The 26,618-nt window shown below is 46.3% G+C and overlaps 1 protein-coding gene and 1 long non-coding RNA gene across 2 annotated transcripts; both read right to left on the bottom strand.

Annotated features, from left to right (window-relative positions):
* Positions 1-582: 582 nt before the first annotated feature.
* On the bottom strand, positions 583-21,273 carry LOC142017384 (C-type lectin domain family 2 member L-like). The gene is made up of 5 exons (XM_075002168.1): positions 21,130-21,273; positions 14,096-14,182; positions 8,731-8,918; positions 6,101-6,201; positions 583-1,125 (listed from the first exon to the last, which is right to left on the bottom strand). Exons 1-5 carry the CDS (start codon positions 21,203-21,205, stop codon positions 1,020-1,022), a joined length of 558 nt encoding a protein of 185 aa, XP_074858269.1. The 5' UTR covers positions 21,206-21,273; the 3' UTR covers positions 583-1,019.
* Positions 21,274-22,619: 1,346 nt separating this feature from the next.
* On the bottom strand, positions 22,620-25,225 carry LOC142017390 (uncharacterized). Its single transcript, XR_012646515.1, has 3 exons — positions 25,141-25,225; positions 24,724-24,774; positions 22,620-22,691 (listed from the first exon to the last, which is right to left on the bottom strand). It is a non-coding gene; the product is annotated as an uncharacterized LOC142017390 (long non-coding RNA).
* Between the last annotated feature and the right edge of the window lie 1,393 nt (positions 25,226-26,618).

Below are 26,618 nucleotides of genomic sequence, written 5' to 3'. Positions count from 1 at the left end.
CTGTGGAGCAGGGTAAAAATGTGGGGAGGGAGACACCCTGACACCAGCACGCCCCTCCTCTGCCTGCCTCGCCCTGCACAGCAAGCAGGAGGATCCCGAGGGGCAGCTCCAAGGCTGAGGGCAGGAGCCGCATAGCAGTGCAGGAAGGGGCAGCTGAAGCGTGGGCACCTCCCAGCCAAACCAGTCAGCATCACCAGTCAATCCTTATCTACCAGTTAGTGGTTACTGAGTTAGATCAAAGATTACTTATGTACGTCTACATGTGCTGCAGTCACACTTCTGATTACAGCGTAGCTTTACCCTCACTACAGGATGGGAAACAATAAGAGGCTGCACCAAAAGAGATGGGAGGGGGGGCTGTGATACTATCTGAATAAAATATGGCAATAAAATCACTGTTACATAATTGCAAGACATCTTATGCCAAGTATAACACATGGCCAGAAAGGGTTTAGCATTCTGCAGGATAACTTAGCCAGAGTCAACCTGTAGAGCTACGTTAGAAAAGTGTGTTTTTATGGTTAGTTGCATGTTAGCTAGGCTAGAACTTTGAATGCAAACCTATATTGCTAGAAGTCAGAGGCAGTACTGCATATTTATTTACCAATGCTAAACAGACAGTGCCTATCTATTATCATTGCTACTGATGCAGACATATATTTTTATTGTTTTCTCTGAAGTGATTTCTTACCCCCAAAAGAAAGTGAGCTTTCATAGGAAGTGCTGTGTGGTAACTTATAACTGTAGCAGTTACACCCATTAACTGTCTCAGAGGAGAAAGCAAAGCAGGTACCCTTGGGCAACCTTTTTGCTGGGAGCAATAGAGCAGGAAAGGGAACTCTGCTGTCATGGAAATGCCCCTGTCAGAAGGGAAAGAGAGGCAGAAAGAGCAGGCAGAAGCTTGAGATTAGGTGCCCTTGCTGGATCACTGAGGGGAAACAGAGGTGCAGTTGCCTTCAACTGGGATAGTTGAACCCTTGGTCTTATATTAATTGGCTAAGTGAAATGAGCATATGGAGCTAAGAGGTTTTTTTACAGATCCAGCCCCTGGTAAACATGCATCCAGAACTGGAGAGCACGTCTGTATCAATATAGGCACATTCTCCAGAAGCCTTTACGGTCAACCTGCAAGAGAGAATGAAAAAGACTGTTACGGGGGGTCCTCATTGTACGTTGCTTTGCTGTAAGTTGTAAGTAATTCAGGAAAGCAGATTAATTATCAGTCGCATTGATCTGCACTTACATTGTTTAGGGGCCGAGGGACCAAAAGTCAGGAACATAGGAGAGCTTTGTGGTGACTGGGCCGCAGGTGCTGTAGTGCAGAGGTCCCAGTGGGGAGCTGCAGGGAGCTGGCAGGTAGCTGGGGGGAGTGGGAGGGAGCTGGCAGGGAGCCAGCAGGGACAGGTGGGGAGCCCTGGAAAACTGGTGGGGAGCTGCGGAGAGAGGCGGGGAGCTGAAAGGGAGACACAGGGAGCCAGTGGGGAGCCAGCAGGGAGCTGCAGGGACATGTGGGGAGCCAGCGGGAAGCCACAGGGAGACCAAGGGTAGCTGGAAGGGAACTGTGAGGAGCCATCGAGGAGCCTTCAGGGAGCTGACAGGGAGCTGCCTTATCTTTTTCTATTAATTTTATTTATTTATTATTATTTATCTATTTATTTATTCTATTCTATTTATTTATTTATTTCTATTATATTTATGTTTACAGTATTTTTTGTGTGTTATAGGTACATTATATGTACCACATATATGTGAACTGTATGTGTTGTGAGAATATCTCAAGCTAATTACATTATTCTTTATAGATATTAGTTCCCCTTTATAACTCGCTTCACTATAAGTTGCATTATTTAGGAACGTAACCTGGACTTATAACGAGGACCCGCTGTACCTTGAATTTTATCATCAAAGATAATTCCACTGAACAAGGAAACTGTCTGGTGGTAGCAGAATCTCAAGAGACCTCAGTGTTTTCACTGTAATTTGCTAACTGAAATTTCTTGCAAAGGGGAAAACAGGAATTTACTTACTATAAAAATTCATGTATTTAATTCCCAGGCAAAAAGCATAATTAACATTGAGTTACTTACTAGTAACTTCATCAAATATAATTTTACAGGGATTTTGTAACAACTAAATAACTCAAATTTAGATTAGCATTTTCACATCTTAAAAAGCTGTGGGGCTGAACCTCCTTTAACTCACGGTAGTTTTACATGGGCACAATTACACCGACTGCGGTGGAGTTACACCAGTTCAAGGGCCAACACAAGCAGAGCTGTGAACACCGCAGCTTTTCATTTCATGTCTCCCACACAACTTTTCCTTAAACCTTACAAAGTCTTCTCTTGCTTTTGATCTATGACACGAGTAACTTATATTTGCAATCAGCACACTGGCCTTTGTATATACAAGGACTCCTGTTGGAGAGCCCTAAGAAAGTGTCTCTGAGTGCTTGCTCATCTGCCCAGAGGATCATTTAGGGGGAAGTCTTTTTTGTGTGCAGCAGCCGTGTACGGGTCCTTAGAGAGCTTGGGCTGTGATGTCATGGATAAACTAACAATACACAGAGTCTTTCCTCATGGGGTTAATTACTGCAATAAATTGCCCAGGGTGGTTGTAGACTCTCCATTACTGGAGATGTTTAAGACCAGATTAGATAAATGTCGAACAGGAATGATCAAAATGGTGCCTGGTTCTCCTGTGAGGGCAGGGACTGGACTTGATGACCCCTTGACGTCCCTTCCGAGTTTTAGTGTTCTATGATTCTACGTGGCCCAATTCCTCTGGTTCTTCTAATGTCCGGCTGAAGTTAGGACCAGAGTGAGAACAAAATGGCTGCTAGGTAAATGGAGACGGTACTAGGGAAATGCATCGGGAAAGGTGCTTCCAGGGGAGGTGCGGGGAGGGAAGTAGGGTTCCACACCATTATTGAGGAAATCTATCACTATTTGTCAGAGGGGATTACACTCTGTGGGTGATTACAGATCCCTGCCTTCTATGAGGAATCTGACACACTTCAAGAACCCAAAGGTGCTATTTCCGTCTATTGCTGGCTAGGCTGTTGACCTGCTTTTCTGAGCTGTGGCCTTTGTCGCAGACCTCCAGAAACCTGTGACCTCCAGACTGCAAAGTGCACTGAGGTGCATACAGGGCTACCCTTGAAGGCTTTGTGAAATCTAGGAAAGCTGCTTGCTGCACTAAAAGCTTAATGGTGTTAGTTGCAAAAACACACAGTGTACCAATCCTTTGTTAACTACACTGGCTCACTGATTGCTTCTGGGTAATCTTTCAGCTGTTGACTTTGTAACTAAAGCCCTTTATGGCTTGAGTCCTGGCTACTTAACAGCACACATTCCTCCTCACATGCAATGACACTGAAATGGAAATCTGGTCAGGCCTTAACACTGCCTGTAGGTCCTTACCGCCGCTGCTAACCACTGTCTCTTGAGATGAAAAGGAGGCCATGGATAGTTCACATCTATAGATGTAGATATCTGTGTACCACTTTTGCAGCTGCAGATGCGGATACTAATTTTGTATTCGCACAGGGCTCTACACATACCCAACACGCTGCCATCACTGGCGTACCATATGCTCTGTAGATGTGCCTTAAAATACGTCGTCTGCTTGTGCTGCCTTTGTCTCGCCTCCTGAGTTACCTCCGGTCTATGTTCAGCCCTCTCCATTCCAGTGAAAATACCTCACCAAAGACACAAAGGACCTTTAGTTTTAATGCAAAGGGGCACTTCTTTGTAAGCCTTCCTGTTGTGTCTCCTGCCTTTATACCACTGATCCCTCCCCCTCAGACTTTGTAAGTGTAAACTCTCTTAGATTAACTTTAATGACCCCTCTTCAGAATCAGATTTAGTAAGTCCTCCTCTTCCTCCCTCAGGCTGCCTCTACAGTACAAGATAAATTCGAATTTAAGGCAGTTATCTTGACATTACCACGTGACTGTCTTCATGGTAAATACCATGAGCTGGATTTGGGGAACACTAATATTGATATTACAGTATTGTCAGTACCTGCTGGGAACAGCGTCAAGGTCTAATCCAAAAGTTTGGTTAAAGGCCAGTGTGGAAGCGCCACATCTTAAAATCGAATGTACTAGCCTTCAAAGGTTTCCCATATGTAACCCACAGGGCCCCTCTGTGCTCCGCTCTGGCCGCTGCTCTCCAGGTGCACAGGAATTAGGTAACAGGAATACAGTGAATTTCAAATCCGGGCTAGGAAGCCTGTGGCTGGGGGCTCATGTTTGTAGGAGAGCCTGAGAGATGTCTTTCTTTCTTTGCTATTAGCGCTGTGAGCACATCTACCCATTACAAACAGCCCCAGCACAGAGTTCGTGGTTCTATCTCTATGTGTGATTTTTTTCTGTGCTGCCCGGCGCCAGCCACTGCCCTGCTGCACCACGTGGCAAGAAGGCTGTTGTGGGCGTCGTGCTTGTATGAGATGCCAAGAAACTCCTCAGTGGTTTATATTTGTGCGCCAACCCCCTTCCCTCCCCCACAGGCACCACACAGTCAGGGTCTTTCTGGCACTTAGCCACATCACGTGGGTAGCCCCTGACCCAATAAAAGGATGTTCCTGTTGTTTGGTGCTGACCATGCTGCCAGGCAGCACCATGTCCGGGCACGTGTACGTTTAGGGCTCCAAGAACGGGAAAGAATTTTGTGGTATTCCAACTGCTGATGGGGAAGTATCCCCTGGTGACTAAGACTCTTGGTCTCCCCAGGCAGGAGAGAATTTTTGAGGCTTGAAGATGCCGGGAGATAGTCTCCCTAGGCAGCTAAGATATTTGGGGGGGACTAATTCAACCGGCCCCCACATTTCCTTAGCAAAGGACCAGTGGGGCTTACTGCTGCTGGGGGGAAGTCTCCCCTGGGAGCTAAGATAGTTGGGGGGGACTACTGCAATGACTTCAACTTTTCAACTGGCTCTGCAGCTGCAGACCCTGCCTGCACCAAAAAAATTTTCAGGGGCTTGCTGTCTATTGCAGGCACCTGCTGGTTTGTTATTTCTGTTATAAAATCTTTTCCCTAACATCTGTCTTCATGCTTTGAACCCGCAAAAACACAGTGGGGAGGACCAGTTAAGATTCCTGTTTCTGTTATAAGTTCAGTGTGCAATATTTCACTGCCATCCCCCATGTGGGCAATGTCTGTGTAGTGAAGAGGGAAGACAGATATTTTTATCTACACTGTTCTATCCTCTTCCTTCTAACTTTGAGAATACAGTCTGCCCTGCGTTATTTTCAGGGATCAGATTCAATCATGGGAGTGGGGGACACTCAGTGGATGGCTAGTTGAGAGCACAGTCTGTGCACAGAAGCCTTATAATGCACCTGGAAGCCAAAGACACTACCCTAAGCAACTCTAAGTTTTCAAAAATGTTCCTATCTTCTCTTTCTTCAAGCTTTTCAGGGTCCTTGTGTTATTTTCAGGGATCAGATGCAACCACAGGAGGGGGGACACTGAGAATTCAGCTACAGAACAAAGACATTTCTGTGAACCATTTTTTGCCATCTCTGTGCCTGCCCTACTTTTCCCTCCTTCCAATGGGAACAATGGACATTTGCTTACCACAGGAAGGGAATGAGGAAAATGCAATGTGGGAAGATGATGTCAAAGACCAGCGGACATACCCAGAATGCTCCAGGGATGAGTGAACTGTGGGATAGTTTCCCATAATGTACTACTGCAATGGTCGATGTTTGCCATTTGAGTGTGGCAGCAATAAGTCGACTTTATGAGGCGCATGTTGGAAGTGAGGATAGTCAACTTTGAATTTATAAATTCCAGAATTACAAAATCAATATTAATAAATTTGAAGTTGTCTCATAGTGTAGACACAGCCTCAGTTTGCTCCTTAGGAGTCTGTCCTTTGTGTTCTCAGCTTCTTTCTCCTCCTTAACACCACCTGTGATTTTACCAATGCTACATGAAAGATTCACAAATCTAGCTGCCTACTCGTCTCTCATCCTTGCTACTGTTTCATAATCTCAGGTGCACCTGGCACAATGTAACTTGCATTTCCCGCATTTTCTCCCTCTCTCTCTCCCTCCACATATACATATAAATAAAGGTCAACATCAACTTACACATTTGTATCTAATGCAGTCCCATTTACCCAAATGAATCGTTCTCCTTTTTTGTGAAGTCCAATCCATGGATTTTGTTTTGTTATTTTCATTATAAAGTTCTGCAGAAAAAAGAAAACAAGAAGCAGTTTTGTTCCCGATTTGAAAATGAAGGGATGAACTTCCTCTTCTCCCAGAGGACTATGTGTTAATATACCAGCCTTTCACCTCTTGAGAGCTGACATCAAAATCTTAAGTGTGGATCCCGTGATATCCACAAGAAGAAAAGCATCCCCAAAAACACAAAAGATTGCCATGGATTAATACTAATCTTTTATATAACGGATGGAGTCTACTATGACATTCATGACTGTGAACACAGACAATGTATTAAGTATTTACACAGAGTCATGAGTACAGGACTGTACAAAACAGAGAATAAGTTATAGTCCCTGCCCTGAACAGCTTAGAGTATGATATCAACTGAATGGTAAACAGTTTAGGTAAAGCATGTTGGAAAAGTCTTTGGTGTAGAGATTAGAGGAAGAATTCCTGGAAGAAGTAGGTTTTATAGAGGTTGGTCAACGAAGAGAGAGGACTGTGGATGGTCAGGAAATTATAAATGGTTCCAAGTACGGAAATAAGAAGGAAGACAGTGACAGGGAGAAGATGAAAGGAGCTGTGAGGGAACAAGACTGGAACGAGAATACGGGGCAAGGTGGAAGTAGGAGAAAAAGGTAGCAAAGATAAAGTTAGCAACAATGTTCCCTCTAACTTTTAATATCCATGGGTGGAACAAATTTCGTTATGTACACCATTTTATATGTGGATGTGTGCCACCAATAGAAACACATGGACTGTGTCTACATATGCCAGGGGGCATGTTAATGAGGCAGTTTGGAAGATGCTGATGAGGCAGTAACATGACTATTCAGTGCCTCATTAGCATAATGGCAGCTGCATGAGATTCAAAAGTGCCACTTTTGGAATGCACGCTGCCCATGTAGAGGGGGGCCTTTCAAAAGGACCCCCCGACTTTGAAAGCCCCTTCTTCCAAAGGCCCTCATCTACACGAGCGGCGTGCGTTCCAAAAGCAGCCCTTTTGAATCTGGCACAGCTGCCATTATGCTAATGGAATGCTGCATATTCATATCAGCGCCTCATTAGCATCTTCTGAACTGCCTCATTAACATGCTCCCTCTCAAAGGAGGGGGCATGTGCAGACACAGTCATGGTGCCTAATGTAGGCGGCTGTGGGCACTCTGCTAATCAGCTGGGTGGCACCTGAATCTCACCTGGGAGGCAACCCAAGCACTCAACGGGAACACTGGTCAGCAGCCAGATTATATGGGGTCTTCAAAGTGCAGATAAAAATCATAGAATCAGAGGATTAGCAATTGGAGGACAGGGGCAAAAGAAATCTGAGGAGGTTCAATGAAGACAAGTGCAGAGTAGTGCACTTGGGACAGAAGGGCCGTGTCTACACGTGCCCCAAACTTCAAAATGGCCATGCAAATGGCCATTTCGAAGTTTACTAATGAAGCGCTGAAATGCATATTCAGCGCTTCATTAGCATGCGGGCGGCAGCCGCGCTTCGAAATTGACGCTCCTTGCCACTGCGCGGCGCATCAAGACGGGGCTCCTTTTCGAAAGGATGCCGCCTACTTCGAAGTCCCCTTATTCCCATGAGGTCCCTTTTGAAAAGGAGCCCCGTCTGGACGCGCCGCACGGCGGCAAGGAGCGTCAATTTCGAAGCGCGGCTGCCGCCCGCATGCTAATGAAGCACTGAATATGCATTTCAGTGCTTCATTAGTAAACTTTGAAATGGCCATGCAAATGGCCATTTCGAAGTTTGGGGCACGTGCAGATGTAGCCAAGAACACAAGAACTGCTACAGTCTGGCAACGGGCAGGTTAAGCAACAGTTCTGCAGAAGAGGACCCGGGAGTCACGGTGGATGAGAAGCTGGATATGAGTCACCCACGTTCCCTTGTAGCCAAGAAGGCTAAGGACATATTAGGGTACAGTAGTAGAAGCATTGCCAGCAGATCAAGATAAGTGATTATGCTCCTTTTCAGCACTGGTGAGGCCACATCTGGAGTACTGTGTCCAGTTCGGACCCCCTTTACAGAAAGGGTGTGGATGCATTAGGGAAAGTCCAGTGAAGGGGAACAAAAATGATAAGAGGGTTGGAGCACATGGTTTATGAGGAGAGGCTGAGGGATCTGGGCTTATTTAAGTCTACAGAAGAGTGTATATGTATGCATGTGCGTGAGGGGGCAGTGGTGGGGAGAAGGGGCGGCGGATTTGATAGCAGCCTTCAGCTTCCTGAAGGGTGGTTCTAAAGAGGATGGAGAAAGGCTGTTCTCAGTGGTGACAACAGAACGAGGCACAATGGTCACAGGTTGCAGTGTGGGAGGTCCAAGTTGGACAGTAGAAAAAAAATTTCACCAGGAGGGTGGTGAAGCACGGGAACAGGTTACCTAGAGAGGGGGTAGAATCTCTTTCCCTAGCCGTTTTTGAGTTGTGGATTGACAAAGCCTGGCTGGGATGCTTTAGTTGGTATTGGTCCTACTTTGAGCAGGAGCTAGGCTTGACGAGCTCCTGAGGTCTCTTCGGACCCTATGACTCTATCACCCTTCATTCTCTTACCAGTTCCTGCTGGTTTTCAATTACTACTAGGGAACTGTTGTGTGTGGAACAAAAGCTCTGACTGGATTTCCAGTCCTTTGCTTCCTCCGAGAAGAAGTAACATTTCCTTTGGTGATACAGCCAGTCTCCAGGGCACGGTTCCAGAAGAGGACAGTGAGAAGAATCTTTCCACGTTGAACAATTTGCCCCTAAAAACAACAATAAACAATCACATATCCGTCCAATCACAACTCCCAGAGCAGGTTTCCTGGAGCTACTTAGCCCTGCTCTGAATTTATGTCCTTTGCAGACAAGAGCTCAGAACAATTGAAAATATTACACTAAACAAAATATAACATTGGGCTAAGATTAAAATTTAATGAACTTACGTCATTTATGTATTACCTAGCGAGTGTTAAGTACTGAATAGACTCATAAAATAGATCCGATCCCGGGCCTAAAGAGATTCCGATCTAATTATAACCACAGCATAATGTGTGAAAGCAACAGAGAGTGGGGAACAGTGCCACAATGACTAGACGATACCCTTACGCTGATTTGCTATGTGTGCTTGTTCCTGCACATCTTCGACTGCACAGCCACCACTACAGTCTGTATGCATTTTTCATGAAGGTGAGGATCAAAGACTGTAAGCGAGGGCTTTAGCTGAGTCTGTGACACTACCCTCTGTATTCTTCATAGTGACATTATTATGAGAGAATTGTGATGCATTCGGTACAAGATGGGGCAGGTAAGGTGTCACTGGAAAAGTTATTTGCTGAGTACAATTATCCTATTCGTAAGTATGCATGTATGTTAAGGACTAACAATTTTATTTATTAGGTAATGAGCTTTTGTGGGAAGCCACATTTCATCAGATTTTGAGCAGAAATGAGTAAACAGGGTAAATATGTATGAGGGGTGGGGTGGGGTGGGGGAAATAAGAAGGGGGAGGGAAAGAAAAGGAAAAAGGGGAGGGAAAGAAAAGGAAAAAGGGGAGGGAAATCACCTGTTATTAAAAGGACCTGTTAACAGAGATCTGAATTATCTTATGCATTACAAAGACAATTACCCCACCTTTGATATTCATAGAATGGCAGCCATGCCACTCAATTTTATTCTTTCCAGAGGTCCTTTTAATGATAGATGACTCCCTCCCACATCTTGTTTCTCTTTTTTCCCCCTTCTTCTTCTTTCTTTCCTCCTGAGTGCTATATATTTACCCTGCTTGTTCATTTCTTCTCCAGAATCTGATGAAATGGGTCTCACATTTTCTCAGGGAAAGAGGGAACTCCAGGTTCTCAAGACCCCAGGATAGTTATCCTCTCCTCTTGGTCTGACCAATCAGAAACATTTAATGCCTGCACCTCCTGCCCACCTCCTTTTTCCCACCCTCTACCCCTCTACTCTCATACCATGACTTTTCTCTGTTTTATCCTCATCTGAAGAAACTTTCCACCACTTTTTACAATATGTGATTCAATTAAAAATGAGTCCATACAAACTTCTCAGGGTTAAAACTACACACATGGAATCACAGCCAGTTTATAAAAGTTTTAGCAAGGATGCTACGAACCTGCAGCAATAAAAGCAGCTAGTGAATTAGGGTAGGTCCACACAGCAAAGTTATTTCAAAATTATAGCCATCTAAAAGTCTACACAGTGCAACTGCTGTTTTGAAATTGGTATACCTCAGTCTACCAGGAGCAGTGCCTACAGCTATTTTGAAATAGGTGCTAGTAAGATGGGGAAATAAAGTTTTTTTGTTTTAAGTTTAACACAACCAATTTATTTATTTCAGTGGTTCCCAACCTTTTCACTAGTGTGGACCCCCCCATCAAAGCCAATTCTTTCTACTACGTACACTTTCTTAAATGAAAAAGGAAACCCCAACCTAGATTTTTGGACAGCAATTAATAAAAAATATTGGAAGATATTTAATTTAAAAATAATAATTGATTGTAACTTTGCAATTTATTTAAAACTTTCTTTTATCATTTTTATTTAGTTTTTTCACCGCCCTCCTGTAATGCCCTCATGGACCTGCAGGGGTCCTTGAACCCCAGGCTGGGAACCACAGAGGTATTTAAAATTAGATTTGAAGCAGGTCCTAATCATTTACAACTTTCTTACTTTATTAGGTACCGGAAGATTTACCTGGTATTGCTTGGGTCCTTAACTCAAGTAAGTGTTGCTGTTCTTCATTTAAATCATTGCTCTGTGGCGGGGCTGGGGATGAGGGTTCAATATGCAGATAACCCCAGCCCTCTCTCACTCCAGCAGCTTGGGCCAGATGAGAAGTGCCTGTCCATGGCCACTGCAGCACCAGCAGGCACAGCCAGGGAAAAGGTGCATGTCCCCTGACTGGGGGACAGTCAGAAAGACAGACTCCCTGAAATATACAGTAGATAGATGTCCCTTTTTCCACTCTTGCCACCTGATGGACCAATGGGATCTAGCTGTCTCAGTCCCTATCTCTGGCCCCTTGTGGTCATTCTACAGTAAAACTGTCCTTCCTACCAGACCACTCCTTTCCATTTTATGAGAAGCAGTTGAATTCCAGGCACATCCCATTGTCCTGGAACAATCAAACCATTACCTTGTTCAAGTTATGATAAGAGGAAACTGCATACCCAATTTGGTGGTCCTAGCTCTTACCGCTTAGGAGGAGTTCTTGAACAGACTCACAAACAGACGGGCAGACAGTCACAAAGTTTCTAAAATACACAGCAGTTGATCTTGCCTATGACAAATCTTTGTCCATATTTTAGTGTGCATGTGTGTCTGTAGGTGCTTCTGTGAGTCCATTTGTTCCAGATTTCCTCTGAAACGGTAAGAGCTAGGACCACCAAATTTGGTATGCAGCTTCCTCTTTCTCTAGTGTAAATCAAGGGCCAAGCTTTGCTGTGCTTGGAAAATGGAAAGTGCTGGGAATTGAGATGTTGGGGACAGCTGCAGCACCAAGAGGCCAACAGGGCTGGGGCTCTACCATCCGTATCAACCACAAAGACCAGATAAGTAGCTCCCATGTCCCAGACCCAGAGCCTGCTCTGGCTCATGGATAGCCTACAGGATACGGGGGGGATGGGGGTTGCTGGAGGGGGGGCAGCCCCCAGAACCTGACCCCTTCTCCCCCTACCCAAGAGCCTGCAGACCACAGCAGGGCAGCTGGAGGGAGAACAGCTCCTAGAGCTACCCCCACCCCTCCACAGCCTGCAGGCCATGCGTGTGTGTCGGGGGGTGATGGAGGCTGGGGCAGCCCCCAGAATCAGGCAGTGGGGAGAGGACTACTGGAAGCTGAAGACAGGCCAAGAATCTCACCCCCACAACAGCCTATAGGCCATGGGGGGGAGGGGGCTGCAGGAGGGAGGAGCAGTCCTCAGAGCCTGCTCCCTCCCCCAGACTGTGTGTAGGCTGCGGCGGGGCATGGGAAGCTGGGAGCAGCCCCTAGAGTCTGGCCAGCTCCCAGAGCACACCACCAAATAGGCTGAAGGATGAAGGGGGCTGTTGGAGGCTCCAGGTAGCCCCTAGAGCACCACCCCGAGGCCAGCTGCAGGGCAGGTGGGGGCAGATGGAGGCTAGGGCCAGTCTGCAGAGTGCTGCCCCCCAACAGGCTGCATGAGGGCAGGGAACACTGCCCCAAGCAAAGTTGCCCCCAGAGCAACTACAGGCCAGGAGGGCAGTGGAAGGCCGGGGGCCGTCCCCAGAGCACTGCCCTCCCAGACAGGCTACAGACCAGAGAGGGCACCTAGAGTCTGTGGACAGCCCACAGAGCCCTAACCCTCACCCCAGGAACACGTAGCCCTGGATACCCCTGGCAGAAGGAGTGCTGCCTCCACCCTTGGAGGAGCTGCCACCGGAGCAGCACCATTCTCACACCCACAAGCAGCCCAAGTAACCCTTCTACCTCCTATCCTCCTGTCCTGAGCCTTGCCCTGATTTCTGCACCTCCCACCTGCCTTGACTTCTGTACCCCCACCCTCTGCCTTGAGTCCCCCCTGCACCTCCCAACTCCCTGCCCACCCCTGCCACTCCTTATCTGCGAATCCTCACTCCAACCCTTAGTTCCTGAAAACTACCATTACTGAAAAAAACACGTACTCTCTTATTTTATTTCCCTAATTCAGTTAAAGACCCAGGCAATGTTGTGTACGTCTGCCAATAATAAATAAGATGAACAAAAACATTGTAGGGTTACCTGCGTACAGACACTCTGTAACAGTGCCTAAAAGGCAACCATTACAATTTCAGAACTTTTTACACGGCAGGGACTCAGTCACCAGTGGTCGATTGGCTAGCCTTTTGAATCAAGCCTGCAGAGTCATACTGTGTTTTGTTATGAAAAAGTACAAAATTGTTTTTCATGTATTTCTTACCATAAATTTTTCAGCAGCTGAGTGATGGTTCTTCAAAGGACTCAGCGGTTCTGCAAACTCACAGCTTTCTTTCATTCTACTTTTCCTTTAAAAGACCCTCCCTGAGCCTTTCTTTCTATTTTCCTACTTGTTTATATTTATTCTATTTTATTCTGTTTTTCAAGCTTTTTCTTTAAACTCCTGTTGCCTTAACCAAGAAACTTTATTTTCTTTCATAACCCATTCTCTTAACCTTGTCTATTAGTTAGTCTTTCAATTTATTTCAATTTTTAATTCATTTTTAAGATAAACAAAAACTTTCGTTTTACCAAGGCTCACTAATCTTTTCAAAGAATTCCTGTCTCTTGTCGCGTTGTATAATTTTCCCTTCCTTTTCTCCCCTAAATGTAAGCGATTGATTTATTTCAATTTCTTTCTCCTCTGTTTCTTTTTTAATCTTTTTCAAACTTTTCTTTCCCCTTAACAAACAAGCTTTCTGTACTTTCACCACCTCACTCCTTACTCAACCTGAGCAAAACTTCCTATTTTTAATATTCTTTTCCTTCAGGAAGTCTTTTCCTACTCTTTCCTTCTAAAAAGCAACCAAATGTGACAAAACATTAGCATGGCACATTCCTGCAGGCACACACAGAAACATGCATTAACTTTTTTTTAAATGGCACCATATTCATACATGACTGGAAACACGGAAATGGATGAAGGTTGTAAGACCATCAAAATCTGTATGTTGATGAAAGCTATTGAGATACGTACTACTGACAAGATTGAAAACATATGAAACTAAATCTGCACATACCCTTTACCATTTCTACTGCTATGTGTTTCACCTCACCAGTCATGAAACTCAGTTTCAAAATGAAGTGTTTCTCTCAAGTAACAACTATTCAACTTTCCCATAAGGGGAGTTATACACAAAACTAAATTTAGATTTGGTTTCTATGTGAAAATCTGCAGTTCTTTTGATTATAGTGATAAAAAATAAATTATTTTAAAGTATCTCAAAAACTTACCGAGGACAAGTGACATGATCAAACCCAGAAGAACAAGAACAAGAATCGCTATAGTACACGTCAAACACTTGATATTTGAGCACAGACCTGGAAAAAAAAAGTACCATTATATGCTTGAGAACACTAAAAGAAATCCATGTAATAAAATGGGGTTTAGATTCAGTGAATGCCTGAGATCTTTAAACTAGTCCCACTATGCACGAAATGAAGAACAGAAGCAGTGCTGGTGCTCTGGGAAGGTTGACAGGATAGTGAGGTCCAGATCTAGACATTTTTGCATTTAACAACCACAATGAAAAAACAACAACAACAAAAACTACTGAAGTGAGACCAGACAGCTGCTAAAAACAATTGTGTGCCATGCCAGTACTCAGCATTCATAATAATAGTGAAACAGAGAAAGATAGGTCATGGGAAGAGAGGCTTGAGCTGGGAAAGAAGAGGGAGGAATGGAAAGATCAAGGAACAGAGCTAGTGCATAAGGAAGTGGTCCTCTCAGTCTAGAAATGCCACTGCTGCAACCTCCAATTGCCTCCCACAAAGACTCTCTTTCCTGCACTCCCTGCCATGAACTTTAAGAGAAAAGGGGCTCCAGCTATGTCAGTTGTGGTTTTCCAAGTAGCCAGTGTACAGGGAACCAAGTATTTCCAGGAAACTGCTCCCTGCTGTGGCCCAGGCAGAGGGCAGAACAAATAAGGCTGAGAATGAGTGTTACATGGAGGTATTTTTTCTCTTTTCTGTGCTGCTTCTGAACTATTTTACACTTTGCTACTCTGGCTGGAACCGTCTCTGCTGTTCCTCTGTGCCCAGAGCACAAAGAGGAATCGTTATTTAGCATTTATTTAAGAAATACTTCTGGGGGAATTGTGTGCCACTGTGAAATGCAGACTTTCACAGAAGTTAACGTTGTATTTATTGAATTTCATTTTTTCCTCACAGAAATGGGCTGGAGATGTTGGCCGCCACTAGGAGCCACTGGTACAGCCCAGCTCATAAACAGAAGACAAGGCGGCAGGTGTGTGTCTGTATGGGGCAGGGAACTGGAGGGTTCTTAGCATGCCCTAAAGGATGTGGTGATATGCAGGAAAGCCCGTCTTTGCAATCCCAGGATCAGGTTGTTTCTCCCCCTGGATCTCTGGGCTGCGGGGCCAAGGCTGGGCTCTGGGAGTTACGGGGCACGAATATCTGGGCTGGGGAGGCATGGCTGTGCTCTAGAGGGAAGGGAGAGTTTCTGTCTGGGCTGTGGGGGGTGGACAGCAGCTGGCACCTGAAACATATAGGGTGAGTGTGTGGGCTAAGGCGGGTAGCGGGTGTGAATGTCTGGCCTGAGGGGTTAGAATGAGAGTTTCTGGTCCTGTGGACCCCACAACTAGCCTCTGAGGGGTTGTGTGTGTAAGTGGCTGGGGCAGGACATTGTTGGGCTTTGGTGGAAAAGGGTGTAATATTTTGAGGGGTTCTGTGCACAGCTGAGAGAACCAATCCTGAGCAAATTGCCAGTTACAGTCCAGACTGAGAAGGGCTTTGGGTTTCCAGTTCACTATTCAGGGTATATGCACAGTCTATCTTCTCAGCTGGCCCTCCACCCACTCACTCTTCCCTGCATGAAGGGGTCCAAAATAAGAAGAAAGAGTACAGAAAAGACAGATTTTTGTCTTCCCTCTTCACTACACAGGCATTGCCAACAGTGGTGATGGGGTTCACCAAATTTTATTGCCATTGTGGGGCAGTTTGATATTTGGGAGGTTGAATGGCCAGTTGACATGGTCCCCGAAAATCTGCTTTGGCTGTGGGGTGTGGGGTCTGTGACTCAAGGGCCACTTGAACCATTCCCTCCCCAGCAGCAGCAATGCCCCAAAAATCTCAGCTGCCAGGGGATATTTCCCCCGGTGCTAGAAAGGCCCCAAAACTATTTTGGTGGGGAGGGGGCAGTTGAAGCAGTCCACTCAGATGGCTGCAAGCCCCTGAAAACGTTAGCCACCAGGGGAGACTTCTTCCCGGACAGCTGCAAGTCCCTGAAAATCTTTCTCATCCTTGGAGCCCTAATCATACTCAAGCCAGGACGTGGTGCTGCCTGGCAGCATGACAGCACTGAATGGCAGGCACTTCCTTTTATGGGTCGGGGCTAACCACATGATAAGGTTGAGCACGATAAAGACCCCGACTGCATGATGTCTGTGTGTGTGTGTGGGCGGGGGAGGTAGGTGGGGAAGGGAGAGGCACACACAAATGTAAACCACTGAGAAGGTACTCGGCCTCTTATGCAAGCAGGACCCCCACCACAGCCTTGCTAACACTTGGTGCAGAGGGGCAGCGGCTGACACCAGGCACTACAGAAAAAAATAACAAGTGTAGAGAGAGAACCACAAATTCCATGCTGGGGCTATTTGTAATGGGTAGATGTGCTCACAGTGCTAATAGAAAAGAAGGACGTTTCTCAGGCTCTCATACAAACATGAGCCCACAGCCACAGGCTTCCTGGTCATGACTTGAAATTCACCATATTCCTGTTACCTAATTCCTGTGCACCTGGAGAGCAGCAGCAAGAGTGGAGCAGTGCGAGAGGCATTGGGGGTTACATACATGACACCTCTGGAGGCTAATAAATTCGACTTTAAGACGTGGCACTTCCACACAGACCATTAACTGAACTTCTGATTTTGAACTTGACACTACACCCAGCAGGTACTGATGATATTATATCGATATTAGTGCTCCCTACATTGAGCTAATGGTATTTAGCATAAAGACAGTCGTGGTAATATTGAGCTAACTGCCTTAAAGTCAAATTTATCTCATAGTATAGATGTAGCTTAAAATGATATGGCTGGTGTTAATTTCTTTCATTTTTAGGCAGTCTACAACAGCTGAAAAAAAATATCTTCTCCCCTTGTTTAACCTTTGCGTGCCAGTAACTTAATAAGCTCCCCTTGAGGTCCTTCAGACTTACACACCTACTAAGGGCAATTTGTGCAACATCATCCACATCACTTTACTTGTCACAAGCAAGAGAGAAGCCTGGGGCTGTATTACGTCCTTAATCAACTGGCCCGTGACATCTACGGCCATTTTTGGGGTTCTAACCCCCACTGTCTTTGCAGAATGCGTCAGATCTGTAATTTTCTGAAAAATTTCATTTTTGTTTTTGAAATCACTCTACAACTGCTCTGATACTTTGACAAAGCACTCTTTTTACATATGCGCAATCCATGAACAGCCTTCCTCATTTCACCATCTCTTGAGTTGCCACAAAACTAGCCTGTTATGCTACTTGGTAATTTCAGCCATCTGGTGAACGTGTTCTGCTTTCCCCCTGCTTTGCGCAGTAACTTCTCCCCAGCTTTTTTTCTGGCATCTTCAGCTGGATACTTTTTAATCAAAAGTAGTGTGGTTTTTTTTGGGAAAATCCATCTCAAGGCTGCATTTTTATTGGTGGTGAATTTCTAATTGCAACTGATACCTAAAGGGAGCCCAGCTGAACTTGGTAAAAATGCGATGGATGGGTCCATTCAGTTTGACATTCTCTGTTTTCATCTTTGATTTTCCTTTTTTGAAGGCATTACAACCCCACTTTAATTACACCAATTTTACTTCACATAGGCTACATCTACACTGGCCCCAAACTTTGAAATGGCCATGCAAATGGCCATTTCGAAGTTTACTAATGAAGCGCTGAAATACATATTCAGCGCCTCATTAGCATGCGGGCGGCCACGGCACTTCGAAATTGACGCGCCTCGCCGCCGCGCGGCTCATCCTGACGGGGCTCCTTTTCGAAAGGACCCCGCCTCCTTCGAAGTCCCCTTATTCCTATGAGCAGATGGGAATAAGAGGACTTCGAAGTAGGCGGGGTCCTTTCGAAAAGGAGCCCCATCTGGACGAGCCACGCGGCGGTGAGCCGCGTCAATTTTGAAGTGCTGTGGCCGCCCGCACGCTAATGAGGCGCTGAATATGTATTTCAGCGCTTCATTAGTAAACTTCAAAATGGCCATTTGCATGGCCATTTCGAAGTTTGGGGTGAGTGTAGAGACGGCCATATAATTGCAGTTTTCTTTCCTAAAATGCATGTTGCCCTTCACAGCAGGAATACCACAAGCTTCCTTTTCCTTTTCAAAATCAGGACTTTATTAGCACTATGATCAAAATATACATACAATAACATGTCCCACAATGCACTGCACATATAAAAAGGGGAGTTATTCAGTGTTCCAAGATCCCATATTTAGATCTGAGTTGTTCACTGCTGGGCATTTAGATAGTCACTGTTTATTGAAAACAATCAGAAGATTTTTTTTTTCTTTGTAATTATAGTTTCAGGAACCACAAAGAAGTCCTTAAAGAGCCACAGGTTGAAGACTCCTGTCAGAGGGGTTTCCTTAACTCTGTGTCCAGGGGAATTTTTTGTAGGTCTGTATTGTTTACAGACATACTGGTTGATCAGTATTTTTGAAATATATTGCCAAAGGAAATGAAACAAGTGTGATTATGTAGTGTTATTCTGACAAATAAAATTTGCACAATTTTAAAATATTGTGCATAGAATTTTTAAAATTTTGGCACAGAATTCTCCCAACACTAAACAAGGCAAGTGTACTTAATTCTTATGATTAATGTTAGAAAAGATACTGAGCCAGATTCATTAGTGGAAATCAGTGTCACTCCATTTTGTCAATGGAGCTACCCAAACATAAAACAGTTAGGCATCTGTCCCATAGAATCTTTCCAAGTGTGAGCTAAACAGAGCTTAACTGAGAGTTTGTGGGAATCAGCTATAAACTGTGAAGTGTATATTATTGTTCAATGCAGGAGGGAAGCGGAACAATCTCTAGCAGGGGTCAGGTGAAGAACTGTACAGGTCTTTTTCCACTTCTCACGAAGAAAGCTCAGGTAAGGCACCTCTTGGTGCATCAGATCAGAGTGAAGTAGGAAAGAGATCATTTCATGACAGCTATTGCTGCCATGCTCGTGTGGAAGTTCTGTTCCTGCACTTCCCATCTATCCATTGCACTGCCCCTGAAATCACAAACTGGGCTTTGCTTTGGGAAACCTCATATCACTGGGAGACGTACACCATCCTATCAGGCGCAACCCAGAACAGGCAACATCTTTGGGCAAAAGTAACATAGACCCAAGAACACTGATGCAGTCAGCTGCATGGCTCTATGCATGCAGAGAGATAAAGAGGCCTGGACTACCGTACAGAGATAAGTCCATAGCCCTAACCTATCTCTGCTAAAAATTAGCTCTCGCAAATGTAAGTTGTCCACTACGTCAACTTAACACCTCTACCTCCATGAGAGGTGCAATGCTTAGACTGATGTAAATAGGACAATGAAGTATCTCTGTAGACACTGTGCTGTTCATATTGTTTGCTGGCTGTCAGATCCATTCAGGGCTCACAGCAGGAGCCTCCTGTCCTGGGGGCTGACAGCCTGAGCCAGAGAGAAAATATGAAATAATAGCACTTGTGAATCTGACAAGATCATTTTCACTGCTGGTAGGCTCCCTGCCCTGGAGTTGGGTTCAGCACCAAGAAACATGCCTGCAGATGGTGTTCCCAAGGCTACTTCTGGGGTGTGGAGTACGTGTCAGCCTCCAGAATCCTGGCTCCAGCTGGGCACTGGCAGTCTGACTGCTGTGTTGCAAGGCACCTGCGAGGCCACGGGCAACAAGATACGGTCCAGGGGCCAGATCCAGCCCACCAAGCCTTTCAATCTGGTCCACAGCCTGCCCCACTGGGACTCTCAAGCATGGAGCAGCCCCAAGCCCTACAAAACGTTGGCTGCTCTATGGGCCGCTCTATGCTGCACACAGGTGGAGGGAAGTCTCACAAACTGCCCCTGCCCCCAGAACAATCTCTCAGCTCCTATTGGTCAAAAACAGCCAAGGGGAGCTGAGAAATTGTGCTTCAGGTGCCGGCCCTGCACGAAGTCTCCCTCTCCCTCCAGCAGAGTGGGACAGAGTCACATGGAGCAGCCAGCTGTTATGAGCATGGGACTGCTGGCCCGGAGCAGCCCAGGTATACGCCTTTTGATCAGAACCTGTCTCTGACCCTCCAGCCCCTCCCTCCCCCACTGGTCACTGCCCCAACACTCTGCGTGCCCACTTTCCCCAGTCATAGCTACCTCCCAGGCCCTGCACCTCAAGGCGAGAATCCTCTCCTGCCCCAAAGCCCATCCCCAACCCTGCACCCCAACCCCCTGCTCTAGGTCACTGCCCAAGATTTCTGCACTTCCCCTCAGGTCGAAGCTCCTTCCCAGACCTTCACCTCCCTCCTACATGCCACCTAGGCCAGAACGCTCTCCTGCACCCACACCCCCTGTCCCAGGTCAGAGCCTCCCCCTTCACCCACACGCCCCCTCAGACCCTGCACCCCAGTCCGCTACCCCGAGCTCCCGTCGATCTCCACCCAGGCTCCAGACCCCCCATGGGAAGTGCAGCCCCTGATCACTTACCAACATGTTAGAGCGCGCGCCCGCCCCAATCAACAGTTATTCCCCACCCCTGTACTGGCCGCCTGCTCCAGCTGCAAGCCCCATGGTGCAGGCAGCTCAGGCCGAGGGGGCGCCAGCCGTGAAGTGTGTGTCAGTGGAGAGGCCCGGAGCCACTGGGGGCTGCAGGCGAGGCCGTTGTGACCCGCTAGCCCCTGGCCAGGGAGAAGGGGGAACCCGCCACTTCCCGTGCAGCGCAGTCACGGGATTTCCCAGAAGAGGGCGGCTCCGGGCGGGATCTGTGTAACAGCCATAGGGGTAGAGCTGGGGCTGCCTCCGTCCCGGAAACCAGCCGCACCCACTGACTGCACTGACCCCCGCTCCCCTGCTGCGCGCTCCCCGCCCCCCGGGGCAGCGCTCCGTTCCCGCTCCGGGCTCCGCTGGGCCCGTTCACCGACCCCTCCAGCGCTCCGGTGCACGGCCTGGGCTCGTCCTCTGCGGGGTCGGCCTGGGCCGCCCCAAGGGAGCCCCCCAGCCCCCCGCTCCGCCTGCGGGGGCAGCTCCCGGCCCTGACCGCCGCGCCCGGCGAAGCAGAGGCAGAATTACCGGAGAGGCGCCCCCGGGGGCCGGGGGTTGGGTCCAGGCCCCCTCCGATTATTGCGTCTCCCTTGCTCCGGCTCATGGCGCCTCAGGCCAGAGGGAAAAGGGAAGAGCTGCCAAGGAACAGGCCGGACCTGCGTCAGCTGCAGGGGCCGGGCCCTTATTGCCCGGGGAGCGGGAAGTTCGGGCTCCGGCGAGTTCCCACCCGCGGCTGGCGCAATGGCCGGGGAGGCGGGGCCGCTGGGCTGGGGCAACTGCTCGGCGCTGGCCTCTCACCTGCAAAGGGATGTGCGCACCTGGCCAGGCGGCGCGCCAGAGAGCGGGGCAGCCTGCGGGTGTGGAAGAGAAGGGGAAATGGGGTTACTTAGAAGTGGGGCGATGCTCTAGTGTGGAGAGATGCAGATGCAACAGCTCCTGGGAAGTTAGACTCATGCTGCGCTTCCCCAGGGCTGGGCCGGTGCTCCCTTCGTCTGAGATCCTCTGTCCCACCCCAAGCAAATGACACTTACCCCCAACTTCAGCTAACTACTTATCATCAACAATCATGGCCTCAGCACGTCTCAGTGTCTGATGCCTCCCTCACTATGTCCTGCAATCAAACTTCTTAAGCCCACCCTGTCACCCGAGGTGGTTTGACGCCTGTCTTTCCCCCTCCAGTTTTTTTTTTCGTGTCTGATTTGGATTGTAAGCTCTCTGACCAATGCCCCTTTCATTTTTGTAGAGCAATAAGCACACTGTTGTGATGAGAACTAGATATCTGTTGTATGATAGTTCTGACCCTGCTCCAAACCCAAAGAGTAACAAGTTGAGACCAAGTACTGCGGGGTGTACTCAGGGATCCAGCCAAGGGGAGCTAGAACAGGAGCAGGGTTGAGAGAGAGAATCCTTACTGCCCTTCCCACTGCTTTCAAGTGAATTTCTGGGTTGTTTTACACTGTAAACACCAATGTGGGGCCCTTCTGTTTTCATTAGTGCCTTTAACACTAAATTACTGTGATGATGTAATATTTCTGCAGTGTTGTAAATGAACATGGGGGAAATTTTCATAAAAACACAGTATCTAGCAATTTCTCCTGTAAACCTCAGTTTCAGTGAGCATAACGGGAGCATTTAAGTGGCTGAAAATCCAGCCACTTCACATCATTTAGGAGCCCAATCGGAAGCTGAATTCTTCTGAAAATCTGGTTCACTACCTCAAAAATCTCGACTTGCTACCTGAGGGGATCCCAGTGCACAGCAAAAGCACATAGTGGGCGAAATATCAAAACAAAAAAGCAGTCCAGTAGCACTTTAAAGACTAACACTTTATTTGGCAGTGAGCTTTCATGGGACAGACCCACTTCTTCAGACCATAGCCATGCCAGAACAGACTCAATATTTAAGGCACAGAGATACAGATTGCAGAAGCTACAAGCATTCCACTTTGTCCATAAATCATAACTAGTTACTCACTGCAGATCCTGTATATATCGAAAGGGTTGCTGCTCTTCACAAATCGCTGTCCAGATGCTGAACACAATGGGATAGGAGCTGATTGAGGATTTATCCAAGTAGGCTTTGTCTTGCACCTTTATAGAAGAGAAGCATTTATATCAGAGAAACGAAGAGCATCACCCAAAACCCAACAATAACTAAAGTTTTTACATGAATGTAGCAGGAGAAACGACTATTTCTCTCTGTATCCCACAAGCAACAGCATATTGCTATTAGTTGGCTGGGTGTACAAACCTCAAATATCACTTGATTTGTTGGTCTTGGTGAGAAAATGCTGTGATTAGTTTTGTGGGAGGTTAGTGGTTTTAAAGATATAAAAAGTGTTGCCTATGGGTGTAAAGAACAGCAACTTAATAATACTATAAATGGATGTAAATATAATTAGACTTGCTGTTGACTTCAGGGTTTGCAGCAGCTGCTGAGGTGAGCCACAGATGGTGAACCATAGAAGGACCATGGGAGGGTGCGTGGGGAGTGCAGTGTGGAGGATTAAGAGGTTGTAGACTGAGCTGTCCATCAACAGATCTCATATGATGTGGTTGGTGAGAGACTAAAGCTATTTTTAGTCTGCAGAGCCTAGAGAGGTGGTGAGAATGTGTATGATCCCAGACCTCAGAATATGGGGACTCTTTGGAAAGCTGGAACAGGGTATGTGGCAGGGAACTCAAATCTACAGAAGAGTGATACAGAGCAGATGTCCTAAAGACAAAGGACAGTTGGGCTGATCAAGGGAGAGAATTAAAGGGTGCCCCAGGTGTTTGGAGTAGCATGGGCTGAGATGCAGAGGGTCAGGGAGAGGAGTGCACAAGGGGTTGTAGATAGTGCATAGAGGATACGTTGATTTGAGTGAAAAAGCCTCAAATCACTAGCCAATCTACTGAAGCCATCTTCAGTGAAAACAGCTTGGGAAACTGCCCTCTCCAACCCTTTGTCTCAGCATTTTGTGACTTCTAAGGCTGAAAAATCAATCCTATAAAGAACAGCCACAGTCTTAAAAGTTCCCCAGTTAGTAAGAACAGAGAAATAATTGCTTATTTTTCCACTAAATAGGATTATACAAAATCAGCTGCTAGTGGAGTTACAGGCTCAGAACTCTATAGCAGGCCCCCAACTGCAACTGCTGAAAAGGGCACCCTCAGCTGGATCTCTTTTGCTTCCATGGTGGCTGTGGCTGCACTACTTTCCTCTCTAGAAAGAGGAATGCAAATGAGGAAATCCAGAAGTGCAGATGAAGTACTGATGTACAAATCTTCTGCTTTATTTGCATAATCTCACACAATCACATTTTTAGAAGAGATGATTTTCAAAGCAAAAAACAGCAGTGTAGCCAGGGTTCATTTGAAAATAAACCCGGTTTTTGGAAGAACCCTGTAAATCTCATTTTTTCATCAATAAGTGTTTTTTTCAAAAATAGGATTCATTTTTAAATAGACCCTGGCTACACTGCTGTTTTTGCTTTCGAAGTCATCTAGTCTGAAAACACGATTGCATGAGATTATGAAAATGAAGTGCAAGATTTGCATTTCCAAATTCCCTCATTTGCATTCCTCTTTCTAAAGAGGAAAGTAGTAAAGGCATAGCCTGTATGGGTTGGGAATTCCTTTCCTTGAAATAAGTCAAGGCAGCCATAATGGAAACGGCGTGAGTGGAAATGGAAGCTACGCTAGAGGGCAGTGGCCAGCCTGCCACCAATGCAGAGCCCAGTTCATGGACAGAGAGACGAGTTTTGCCACCCCATCTGCTGAGCTCATGATCAGCCCCTAGCACTGGTTAACCCTGAACACCACCTTACCTTGTGCCTAGCTACCTGAGGTCCTTATGGGCCCCATGGCAGTTGCAGAATAGCCCGGACTAAGGATGACCCCATCCATATCTCCTGCAATGCCCCCTGCATTAAGAGCACTTGTAAGGAGTGTATCAGCTCTGTGCCTGCCAGAGAGGCCCTTTGATTTGTCCCAGGAGGGAGTAGGTTGTGTGTGTGTGGCCATTTGGCTTTATAACTTCTGTGTACCTGCTGGTACAAAAGGCTTCAGGGTAATTGAATCAGGCCCCTCTGAGCAATGCAGGGGAGGGAAATATTAGACATTCCATTGAGGTGTCACTCACGCAAACAGACATCTTCACACTCCTGGGGTGAAGCACCAATGTCCTTGTGACCTGCAAGAAAACAAGGATAGAGATTTTTTTAAACATGAGCGCACCTCAAGGGGAACAAAGTTCAAGATAGCATTTCTCAGCTATGTGAAGGGGGAGGATTCAGAGCCTGGAATTTACCTGATAAAGATTGTTGAGCACATGGAAATCTGCTCCTTCAGAAGCAGGAGAGATGTGTATGTATGCAACGGAAGGAGAGTGTTAGGAACTGAAAGTGTCTCCTGCCTCACAATCCACAGAACCACCCGTGCCCCCATCTTTGCATTATGTGTACGCCTTATGGAAGTGATTAGGGCTGATAAGATGAGGCATGAAAGACTGTCTTCCATCATCTATGAACTAGCCTGTTTTCCTGTCATGGAAGTTTACCTGAGTTTTTACACAATGAACCCCTCTTCTGGAACACCAGAACATCATTGCTCTTATGTACGGTCCAATCAAACATGGTGCTGAGTACTTTCTGCAAGTTGCTGTATATCCTCAGCTCCTACTGAGTCATTGGAACTGAAGATGTTGAGCAGAGCTGGTAAGAAAGAGGGAAAGAATTATTTTCACAACACTCATCCTCTCTCACTGCACTGTGTTGCTTTTTCATGAAACTTTCTTTTAAAGCTTTCCCCATTTTCTCAAATGAAAATGAAAGGAAAAGAAAACAGGATTAGTACTGTTTTTAAAAAGAAAATGGCCAAAGGAAGAGGAAAATAATTAATCACTGACAACAACAAAAACAAAAAACACCCCAAAGCCCTCCCCCTCCCACCAAAAAAAAAGTTTTGGAAAAGTCAAAATGTTTTTGTGAACAGTTTTATTGAAAAGGGCATTTTTAATGAAAAGCTTTTATTTAAAAATATTTTGACAAAGGATGAGCACATTACAGATTTGGTCCACATGCATGAATATTTTGAATCCTGGCACATGTAATCAATTAGGTTGTAGCCACAACCTTTTTATTTATGTATTTATTTTTACACATTTATTTTTTCTGACTATCCACCCATGTTTTATTGGAAAAGAAATAGTTGCATATGGGACAAATATGTAGTTGCAGCCATCCCTTGGGACCTCATAATATGGGTGTGTAAACATACTTGAAACTTAAGTGGCACTTTTGTCTTGATCTGCTCCATTCAGTGGAAATCTAATAGGCTTGGGATTGACCTCTCATTCCAGTGAAGATGTTAACTTTCTGATGCTGATGGGTAGTTCTAAATGCTCTGGTTGGTTATTATGCTAGTTCACTATCTATGTGGATATTACTGTCCTGGCATACAATCCAACTCCCACTGAAATCCCTGGGAGTCTACTGGATCCAGTTTTCATAATATTATATTTGGTCATGTTGGCTTTGGGAAGGTTATTAATCATGTGTATTCTCACTCTCACAGCCTTGCTTTGCGAATGTAAAAGACTGCCAATACTTTTGAAAGAACCTCCCAGTCAAAATTATCTCTATGGCATAAGAACTCTCTTTCTAAATCTCAGAAAGATATCGTGGCAAGGGCCTCGCTTACCCCAACCACAGTTCAGGTCAGTCCCTTCAGTCCTTCCAGTCTCTCACCCTTTTTCTCCCAGGGGCTGGGGCTTGCCATAGGTCTCCAGGGCAGAGCACCTGGCCACTGCACCCAGGGCTCCCTCCCCTGTTGTCCTGGCCCCAAAGCTGGTCTCCCTTGTTCTCAGTCTGGGCTCCCTCTCCTCACAACCTTCCACCTGTGGAGGGTTTTTAAAGGCCTCTTATGAAGGTAGTAGTGGAGTCAGCTGGCCCCAGTTTGGCTGAGCCAGCTCCCACCCAGCTGCTAATAATTGCCCTGCTTGTATGTAGCAGGTTCTTCTGCCTGTTCCAGATGCCT

Source organism: Carettochelys insculpta, chromosome 1 (genome assembly GCF_033958435.1).
Source record: "Carettochelys insculpta isolate YL-2023 chromosome 1, ASM3395843v1, whole genome shotgun sequence".
Taxonomy (NCBI): domain Eukaryota; kingdom Metazoa; phylum Chordata; order Testudines; family Carettochelyidae; genus Carettochelys; species Carettochelys insculpta.
This window is presented reverse-complemented; position numbering and strand designations above follow the sequence as displayed.